The 10,751-nt window shown below is 48.5% G+C and overlaps 1 protein-coding gene across 1 annotated transcript in view; it reads left to right on the forward strand.

The window, feature by feature from the left end:
* The window catches only part of sars2 (seryl-tRNA synthetase 2, mitochondrial), a 48,891-nt gene extending 41,283 nt beyond the window's left edge, over positions 1–7,608 (forward strand). The window contains exons 11-14 of the mRNA XM_043680665.1: positions 1,209–1,302; positions 4,179–4,271; positions 6,105–6,170; positions 7,300–7,608. Of these exons, the coding sequence (XP_043536600.1) occupies positions 1,209–1,302; positions 4,179–4,271; positions 6,105–6,170; positions 7,300–7,431 (385 nt within the window). The 3' untranslated portion in view covers positions 7,432–7,608. The remainder of the gene's footprint in view (positions 1–1,208; positions 1,303–4,178; positions 4,272–6,104; positions 6,171–7,299) is intronic.
* The last annotated feature ends 3,143 nt before the right edge of the window (positions 7,609–10,751 follow it).

A 10,751-nucleotide genomic window follows, 5' to 3' on the forward strand; every position in this document is an offset into this window, starting at 1 on the left:
TCTATTTTCTAAATGGGGAAAGGCTTCAGAAATCTGAAGCACAAAGGGACTTGCGAGTCAGGGTTCTCTTAAGGTTAACAGGCAGGTTCAGTTGGCAGTTAGGACGGTAAATGCAATGTTAGCGTTCGTATCGAGAGGTCTATAACTCAACAACAGGGGTGTATTGCTGAGGCTGTAGTCAGACCACATTTGGAATACTGAGCAGGGCTCCTTATCTAAGGACCATCCAGGAGAGAGAGAGAGCAGCCCGCATGATGGACCTCTCATCCACTCCCCATAGCCCTCCCCCCCCAACGCTCAGTAGCAGCAGTGTGTACCATCTACAAGATGTACTGAAAAAAATCACCAAAGATCCTCAGACAGCACCTTCCAAACCCACGACCACTTCCAGAGGTTTATAAAATCATGAGGGGGGCATGGATAGGATAAATAGACAAAGTATTTTCCCTGGGGTGGGGGAGTTGAGAACTAGAGGGCATAGGTTTAGGGTGAGAGGGGAAAGAGTTAAAAGGGATGTAAGGGGCAACGTTTTCACTCAGAGGGTGGTGCGTGTATGGAATGAGCTGCCAGTGGAAGTGGTGGAGGCTGGTACAATTATAGCATTTAAAAGGCATCTGGATGGGTACATGAATAGGAAGCATTTAGAGGGATATGGGCCAAATGCCAGCAAGTGGGACTAGAATATTTAGGATATATGAATAGGAAGCATTTAGAGGGATATGGGCCAAATGCCAGCAAGTGGGACTAGAATAATTTAGGATATCTGGTCGGCATGGATGAGTTGGACCGAAGGGTCTCTTTCCGTGCTGTGTGACTGTATGACTCTGTGACTCGATGACCACGTGCTCAAAAGACGCAAAGTCTGTCTGCTCTTGTCTTTGTGCAACATTAATCCCACTTTACGCTTCACCTACTCCCAAATGATTCCAATGCCCTGGGTTTATCCCTCACTCCCTGACAGTTCTGTTCTTACTGGCCCACGTTCTCCGTATAAAGACGTACTTCTCTGCTGTCCAGCCCACCCTATCCGAACGTCCGGTTCTGAACAAGAGTCATACCTGGTCTCTCTCTCTCTCTCTCTCTCTCTCTCCCCGGCATTATGTGTGTGTGTGTGTGTGTGTGTGTGTGTCTCTCTCTCTCTCTCTCTCTCTCTGTCTAATGTGTGCATGTCTCTGTGATTGTGACTGATCTCCTGTTGTTTCTGACAGGGTGCTGGATATGCCGACCCAGGAACTCGGACTTCCGGCTTATCGGAAATTTGATATCGAGGCTTGGATGCCTGGGAGGGGTAATTATGGAGAGGTAAGTCGCTGGGATTGCCATGGACCATACTGACCTCTCTAAACAGCTCCAAGGCATTGAGATAGGAGACAGATGGAGCATGCTCAGTGCTTGGGCCACTCTGGGCAGTGTTTAGACTCTACCTGAAGAGTATACTGAGAGAGAGGGTCCTTTATTATGCAGTGCAGTTGTATGACAAAGGGTCAGCTCCACCTCTCTGTGAATATTGATCTCTACTCTGTCTAACTTGCAAGCTGCCAGAAAGCCTGGTGGAACTGAGGAGGTGATGGCCTTGTGGCATTATCACCAGGATTGTTAATCCAGAGACAGAGGAAATGTTCTGGGAACCTGGGTTCGAATCCCTCCACGGCAGATAGTGGAATTTTGATTCATAGAATCCCTACAATGTAGATTGTACTTGGACTGAGACTCCACTTGGACCAACAAGTCCGCACCCTCTGAAGAGTTACCCACCCAGACCCATTCCCCTAAACTGTTACTCTACATTTACCCCTAACTGCACACCCCTGAACACTATCAGCAATTCCTATGGCCAGTTCACGTAACCTTTGGACTGTGGGAGGAAACCCACACAGACACTGGGAGAATGTGCAAACTCCACACACATTCGCCCGAGGGTGGGAATCGAACCTGGGTCCCTGGCACTGTAAGGCAGCAGCACCAACCAATGAGCTACTGTGCCACCCCAACTCAACTTAAAAAAAAAAAAAATTGATTTAGGAATCTAATGATTGCCAGGAAAAACCCCATCTGGTTCACTAATGCCCTCTAGCGAAGCAAGCTGCCCTCCCCTGGCTCCGCGTGTGACTCCAGATTCACAGCAATGGGGTTGACTCTTAACTGCCCTCTGGGCAATTAGGGATGGGCAATAAATGCTGGCCCAGCCAGCGATATCCCATTTAAAACAAAAAAGCTAGACTCAATCATATTTATTCAATCCCCCTCGGAAAGCTAAGGGGATGGGAGAGTACCGGAGATCAAAGAGTTTGAGCCATTACAACAGACTGAATGGCCTTCAATGCTGGAACATTCAATGGCTGCCATTCCTCCCATATCGCAGGCCCTAAGCACCGCCCAGACTGAAGCAAGGGTGATTCGGATCAAAGAATCCCGATAGGTGTGGGAGCAGGCCGTTCAGCCCATTGAGTCCACACCAACTGTCCAAAGGACGGCCCACTCCATCCCAACAACCCTGCATTTCCCCATGCTTAACTTCACCCAACCTGCACACTACGGGCAATTTAGCACGGCCAATCCATCCTAACCTGCACATCTTTGGACTGTGGGAGGAAACCGGAGCACCCGGAGGAAACCCACACAGACACGGGGAGAATGTGCAAACTCCACATAAAGTCGCCTGAGGTGGGAATCGAACCCGGGTCTCTGGCGCCATGAGGCAGCAGTGTTAACCACAGAGCCACTGAATCCCAGACCACCACACATTGTGTAAAATTTATTCCTTTCATTTCATTTTCTGGTTCTCTTACCAACCACTTTGTAAATTGGCATTCCATTCTGGCAGCTTGATATAATTGGAAGTACTGTAATAAAATGTGGTTTGTCTTTCATTGTAAAATTTTAATATTGTCAATTTTGCGACGAGGTCTCTCGCCTGTGTTCTTTGTGGGAGTTTGTTGCCTCACTGCAGACACTAGCTCAGAAAACGGTTTGTTGCTGAGATGTGCAAAGTATTCCCCGAGCCCTGACTGCCTTTGAGAAGCTGGTGATGAGCCACTGCCTGTCACTGCTGCAGTCCCTATGATTAGGGAGATACACACGGCGCATTTAGCAGGGGGAGTTTGCAGAGTTCCAATTTTCCAATTCGGGGCGGTGTGCAACCCGGAGGGAAACTTTCAAGGGGATCTGCTTCTCTTGCCCCTATAGGTGGTAAAACCCATGGGTGTGGGCAGCACAGTGGCTCAGTGGTTAGCACTGCTGCCTCACAGCACCAGGGACCCTGGGTTCAATTCCAGCCTCGGGCAACTGACTGTGTGGAGTTTGCAAATTCTCTCCGTGTCTGTGTGGGTTTCCTCCGGGTGCTCCGGTTTCCTCCCACAGTCCAAAGATGTGCAGGTTAGTGTGGTTTGGCCATGCTAAGATGCCCATAGTGTTCAGGGATGTGTAGGTTAGGTGTATTAGTCGGAGGTAAATATAGGATAATAGGCTAGGCAAATGAGTCTGGGTGGGTTACTCTTCGGAGGGTCGGTATGGACTTGTTGGACCAAATGGCCTGTTTTCACACTGTAGGGACTCTCGGGTTTTGACTGTCCTGGCAAGTTTCAGCAGTGAATCAGCAGGGGAGGCGATAGTGTAGTAGTATTATTGCTGGACTGGTAATCCAGAGACCTGGCTAACGTTCTGGGTACCTGGGTTCGGATCCTGCCAAGGCAGATGGTGGAATATGAAATCGTTTTTTTTTAAATCTGGAATTAAGAATCTAATGAAATTGGGGGGGGAAGAAAAACATCTGGTTCACAAATGTTATTTAAGGAAGGAAACTACTATCCTTACAGTTCCAAGGCAGGATCACCGGATCCGAAAGGTTAACTGTGATTTCTCTCTGTTGCTGCTGAGCTTTTCCAGCAATTTCTATTTTTGTGCCATCCTTACCTGGTCTGGCCTACATGTGACTCCAGACCCACAGCATTGTGGTTGACTCTTAACTACTCTCTGGGTAACTAGGGAAGGACAGTAAATGCTGGTCTGATCAGTGACTCCCACATCCCTTGTGTGAATATAAAGAAAAATCTGCTGATGCATCATCTTACATATGTTTAGCAGCTCCTGACGTGCAAACCTTAATTTGCTCTAATCTGTTGGTTTTAATTTGTTTCATTTCAAGCACACGCCAGTAATTTTATTTCTCATTTTGCCAGCTTTCAAGTGCATCGAACTGCACAGACTACCAGAGCAGAAGATTGAATATCATGTATTATGAGGAAACTGGACAGCTCAAATATGCTCACACTGTAAGTAGGAAGCCTGTCTCCCTCTGTCTATCTGCACTGTAAATAATTGTAGCCCCAGCACTGATCTCTGTCTCACTCCACCCTGAAAATGCCTCCTTTTATCCCAACTGTCGTCTATGGAGTAGCCAATCCTCTCTCCATGCTAATATATTACTCTCTATTATTAAGCAGCATTATGTGTGGTACCTTATCAAATGCCTTTGGGAATTCCAAATGCATTACATCTATTAGCTTCCCTTTATCTGTCCTGCTTGTTAGCTCTTAAATTTGTCAGGCATGATTTCCCCTTCAGCACAGCCACGATGGCTCAGTGGTTAGCACAACTGCCTCACAGCGCCAGGGACTCGAGTTTGATTCCACCCTCAGGTGACTCTGTGTGGAATTTGCACATTCTCCCAGTGTCTGCGTGGGTTTCTTCCGGGTGCTCCGGTTTCCCCCCTCAGTCCAAAGACGGGCAGGTCAGGATGGTTTGGCCATGAGAAGTTGCCCCATAATGTGCAGGGTGGGTGGAATGACCACAGGAAATTGCCCTGTAGTGTCCAGGGATGTGCAGGCTGGGTGGATTGGCCGTGCTAAATGTGGGGATAGGGGTGGGCTGGAGCTAGGTGGGATCTGTACAGACTCGATGAGCATAAGATCTGCCTACGAGGTCTGTGTAACGAAGACACGAACTCCCCTCTGCCCCCAGCTAGATACTGTTGTATTTTTTTAGGGGAGGGTTATTTTCTCTCTGTCAATCCTTAGGCTAATGACCATGGGACCACAGTAGTGACATCGAATGACCTTTGAACCCTTCCCAAGCTCCATCCATCCTTTAAAGAGCAAAACCATTTTATTTTCAAAAGCAATCCAACAATAGAATTCCCCCGGTGTGGCAACAGGCCCTTCGGCCTAACAAGTCCACACTGACCCTTTGAAGAGTAACCCACCCAGACCCACTCCCCCACCCTGTTACTCTACACTTACCCCTAATCTACGAACCTTTAACACTACGGGCAATTTAGCATGGCTGATGCACCCTGACCTGCACATCTTTGGACTGTGGGAGGAAACCCATGCAGACACGGGGAGAACGTGCAAACTCCACACGGACAGGTGCCCGCGGTTGGAATCGAACCCTGTCCCTGCAGCTGTGAGGCAGCAGTGCTAACTACTGAGTCACTGTGCCGCCCCAATAAAGTATGTATGGCACCAGGTGACTTGTTCAATGGGTGTTGTGTCCCCTTGTATTCACTATTGTTTCTATAAGTTTTGGGGAGTTAGTTACCATTGTCATAGCTATTAAATGAACCCTCATGTTAACCTCCGGGGAATTCCGTGTCTAAGGGACTCTAATATCCAACAGGGTCTCACCAGCCAGATGCACAGATGGTTCGCAATGGGTTTGAAATTCCCAAGAAATCGCTAAGTGGGACTGCACCCAGGGAGGTGACCAGTCAGCCACACTGCCCCTGCTGGTGGGAGAGAGATATAGCAACTCCAGCCTCAACTTGGAATTTGGTTGGGGGGGGGGGTGCGGAAGAAGAGGGAAAGAGGAATTGTGGAATGCCAACAGATGGCACTGAGGACTTGCCCCCTCACCTCGCACTGTGCAACAACACCCCGATCAGGGTTCGCTGGAAGGATGGTCTTTACACCTACACCCATCGCTTGGCGATTGACCCAGCCTGGCCAATCCGAGCATCTGTGCTCCACAAGGCCTTCCTATGCGGTGTGGCCCAGCCAGTGAAATATGATAAAAAGGGCTTTGTCTTTCTGCTTTGATTAGACACCATGTCCCCTTTTTGAAAGGAAATCACTTGCTTATCCCATGCTCCCTCTGCTTGCTCCCAGGTTAATGCAACCGCCTGCGCTGTACCCCGCACTCTGATCGCCATCTTGGAATGTAACCAGCTCCAGGTAAGTCTCTCTCTCTCTCTCTCCTTATCCAAGTGATGCTCAGGTGCACAGGGCCAGTCCATCGAGTGTCCCATGTTTGGTTGCTCATGGATGTGATCATGGACTCCTGCAGCACAGAGGGTGGCCGTTCAGCCCACCTGGCCTGTGCCAGCTCTCCATCCAACTGCCTGCTCTAGTTTTGGAAATTTGAACCAATTGGGAAGTTACAAGTTGGAAACCTGTTTAGGACAGACTTTGTTAGAGTCTTGGAGTCATAGAATGGAATGCCTACAGTGTGGAAATAGGCCCTTCGGCCCAATACGTCCACACCGACCTTCCAAAGACTATCCCACCCAAACCCATTCCCCTACCCTATTACTCTAAATTTTACCCCTGACTAACACATTCCTGAACACTGTGGGCAGTTTAGCATTCCCAGTGGAACACAGCACGGAAACGGACCCAACTCGTCCATTCTGACCAGATATCCTAACCTAATCTAGTCCCATTTGCCAGCATTTGGCCCACATCCCTCTAAACCCTTCCTATTCACATACCCATCCAGATGCCTTTTAAATACTGTAATTGTACCAGCCTCCACCACTTCCTCTGGCAGCTCATTCCATACACGCACTACCCTTTGCGTGAAAAAGTTGCCCCTTGGATCCCTTTCCTCTCTCACCTTAAATCTGTGCCCTCTAGCTTTGGACTCCCCTACCCTGGGGAAAAGTTCTTGGTTATTTACCCTATCCATGTCCCTCAGGATTTTCTAAGTCGCTGTAAGGTCACCCCTCAGCCTGTGACACTCCAGGGAAAATAGCCCCCAGCCTATCCACCCTCTCCTCATAACTCAAACCCTCCAGTCCCGGCAACGTGCTGGGAAACTTTATTCCATCATTTTTATTTTCATTTTAACCTCCAGGTGTTCAGATGCTGGCACAGCACAGCTGGCTATTTGACTGTGGTGTGCCTCATGGGTACACCAGGAGCTGGTTACCCACTAGCAGTGACTGTGTTTTCGGCAGTGTTTCTCCTCATTCTGCCAATGTAGCTCAGGCCTGAGAAGCCAACGGACAGTGTGTGCTCTGCCAGTATTTGTTCTGCTTCTCTTTAACAATGACCACCAGCCGGGTCTGGTTTCTCCTTCCAGGACGGCAGTGTGAGGGTTCCCTCCGTCCTCCAGCCCTACCTCGGCAAGGAAGTGATCTCTCGGCCTCCCCGCAGCCTGTTACTCTACATCGGGCCCAACCAGTACCAGCGGAATCTCAACAGGGCTCAGTGAGTGCCAACCACCCTGTAAGCGACCAGAGACTGCCCAGATCTCCATGTTGGCATTTCTTGGTACAGCTGGCATGGATGCTTGACAAGAGGTGGTCACCTCACAGTTTAACCCTTTAGTGTGTGTCTGTCTCTCTCTCTGTCTCTCTGTCTGTCTGTCTCTCTGTCTGTCTGTCTGTCTCTCTCTCTCTCTGTCTCTCTCTCTCTCTCTGTCTCTGTCTTCCCCTCTCTCTCTCTCTTTGTCTTTCTTTCTTTGTCTTTCTTTCTTTCTTTCTGTCTCTGTCTGTCCAGACTGGTGTCTTGCTGAAGCTTCCTCAGAGGAGACTCTGATCTGGGTCTCTTGGCCCCTCCTGTGCTGGGCCCACAGTGGAACATGAGCCAGGACTGAGGAGGGAGTGGAGAGAGGGGCTCTCCTAAAGGGAACTCACTCAGGAGGAGGGAGAATTGTGCAGGAGCCCTCCTCATCGTTTGGTCAGTGTCTTTCAGTGATCACTTTTCCCAGAGGGACCAAGCTGACACGCACGCAGAGACTCGTATGCGCACACAGACACGTGGGAAGTGAACTGGCAATGCTGTCCCCAACCTTTGCCCCCATTTCCCCTAAAGGATGTGATTTCAGGCTCCGTGGAGCTCCTTGCTGTACATCTACTTTTCGGAACACACCGATAATTTATCTCGACAAGCAATTGTCTGAGAACAGATGGTAGAATTTTAATTTTGAAACAGATGATCACGTTTAAAGGTTTCTTGGCAGAGCTTGCGTTCAATGAAATGGAATGTGAATCACTGAGGCAGAATTGTTTCCAAAAGAGAAATAAAAAGGATTTTTTTTTTTCAAAAGTGTGTGTATGTATGTATGTTTTAATTTGCAATCCACTTTAACAATATCTAGCAGTTGGATTGGAGTTGTCCAGGCAATGCATTGAAACCTTCTCAGGTGCTTTGTAACGTGTTCCATCCTCCGCTTCCAGCGGCTCTGCTGATTATCGCTATTTTTTACGCCAGGCTCCTGGGTTCAATTCCAGCCTCTCGTGACTGTGTGGAGTTTGCACATTCTCCCCGTGTCTGTGTGGGTTTCCTCCCACAATTCAAAGATGTACAGGTTAGGGTGAATTGGCTGCGCTAAACTGTCGCATAGTGCCCAGGGATGTGCAGGTAAGGGTGAATTGGCCGTGCTAAATTGTCCCTTAGTGTTCAGGGCCGTGTAGGTTAGATGTACAATGTAGAGGAATGGGCCTGGGTGGGTTACTCTTCGAACGGTCAGTGTGGACTTGTTGGGCTGAAGGGCCTGTTTCAACACTGTAAGGGTTCTCTGAAGATAAGCAGGGGAGATTCTTGCAAATCCCATCCCCTGTCAGCACCGTCAGAGCAACTGCGCTGGTTTTTATCAGATCACAAATTGTGGGATCTTGCAGTGCTGAAATCAGCTGCCAGTTTTCTTATCCTATTAACTATTCTTCCCCTTTCAACCAGATTGTGAGTTAATGAAGGCCATTCAGCCCATCCGTGAGGAAGGACTGCCCCTTGTCTCCACGCAAATTCAATGCCACACCTTCATTCTTGACATGAAGCGGCATCTTTTGATTTCAATCCAAAATCTGGAACCTTTAACCCAACCTCCCAATCTGATTTAACGTCTTAGTCCACAGTTGACCCGTCCATCCTCTTTCACTATCTTGTGGAGTTGCGTGAGATTGTCCAAGACATTGTCTGAAAACATCATTTTGCCTTTTTCCCCAATAACCGAGTGCTTAAAGGTGAGATCCCTGTGCATCCTCCAGAATCCCAATGTGGATCAGTGGTTAGCACTGCTGCCTCACAGCGCCAGAGACCTGGGTTCAATCCCAGCCTCTGGCAACTGTCTGTGTGGAGTTTGCACATTCTCCCTTTGTCTGTGTGGGTTTCCTCCCACAATCCAAAGATATGGAGGTTAGGATGAATTGGCCGTGGGAAATTTCCCCACGGTGTTCAGGGATGTATCGGTTAGGTGCATGAGTCAGGGGTAAATGTCAATTAATAAAGTAGGGGGAATGGGTTACCGTCTGAGGCTAGGTGTGGACTGGCTGGGCCGAAGGGTCTGTTTCTACACTGTAGGAATTCTATGTGGAGGGAGCAGGTTGAATTGAGATATCCAAGAGGGACATTGAGTGGTTTTATAGATAGCAAGTGCTATGCGGGGATGGGGGCGAAAGGAGCAGATTGGCACTGGATAGTAGGGGTAATGGGCCGATTGGCCTCCTCCTGCACTGTACCAGTTCTGTTGCCTGTCGCGAATTGCCCCCTTGAGGCTTGGACTGCCCTCTGAAGTGGGCGTCGATCACGTCACTGTGCGTCTGGAGTCATGTGTGGGCCAGACCGGGTAAGCACGGCAGATTCCCTTCTCTGAAAGGTGGGTTTTTACATAATTAATGCCTGATTTCGCAGTCACCGTCACAGGTGTCACCCCTGAAATCCAGCCGCCTCTGAACTTGCCCTTTGCCAGCCGGAATGTTTACCAGAATACGTGCCAGGAAATTTGTAAACGTCAGCAGACAGATCTGTGAGATTGTAGCATCGATTTGTTTTTTATTACTCGCTGCCCAACAAGAAAATACACCAAAGGGTGTGACAGATCTGATCAAAATGATTCCAGAGTAAAAGATTACTGTTTTTAATAAAACAAGAGTGCATACTGGGTATGATAGATTGTGACCTCAACAGCAATATTACATAAAATCAAAATCAACTTTTTATATAGACCAGAGAATGCAGAATTAAAGTCAAGCCAACTCTTAGACCAGCGCATGCAGAATTCAAAATTCTCATTCTGAATGGCTTTCAATTCCAGATTTTATTCACCAGATGTAAACTCCTCCAGCTGTCCTGGTGAGATTTGAACTCCTGTCCCGAGAGCATTAGGCTGACTAGACTTGTGACATTAACAGAATGTACCATGTCCCCTTAAACTGGTTGAATGGCCTTTACCTGTGCTGTAAGGGTCGAAGAATGGAACGTAGTTGATAAGAGGCCTTGAAAATGAAGCGTATTTTGTGCCAGTTTCTGATAAAAGTGAAATTGTGTCTCGTTGTTACTTGCAGCTTGGGTACTTGTTGTTCAAGTGTGTGGTCTGCATCAATAATGTTGCTCTGTGGCACAGTGTGCTGTGTCAGTCTCTCAGTCTGCCATTCAGACGCTCAGCCTCTTCTCAACATGACCTTGGCAACTCCAGTGAAGCTGCCTTTTCAATGGCAACAGACTCCTGCCACTGTGCTTCCCTGTCACAGGGGCAGAGAGCAAACAGCTGATGCTCCATCACTCCCCCACACCCCTTCCCCGACACTTCCA

Source organism: Chiloscyllium plagiosum, chromosome 41, assembly GCF_004010195.1.
Source record: "Chiloscyllium plagiosum isolate BGI_BamShark_2017 chromosome 41, ASM401019v2, whole genome shotgun sequence".
In the NCBI taxonomy this organism is placed as follows: Eukaryota; Metazoa; Chordata; class Chondrichthyes; order Orectolobiformes; family Hemiscylliidae; genus Chiloscyllium; species Chiloscyllium plagiosum.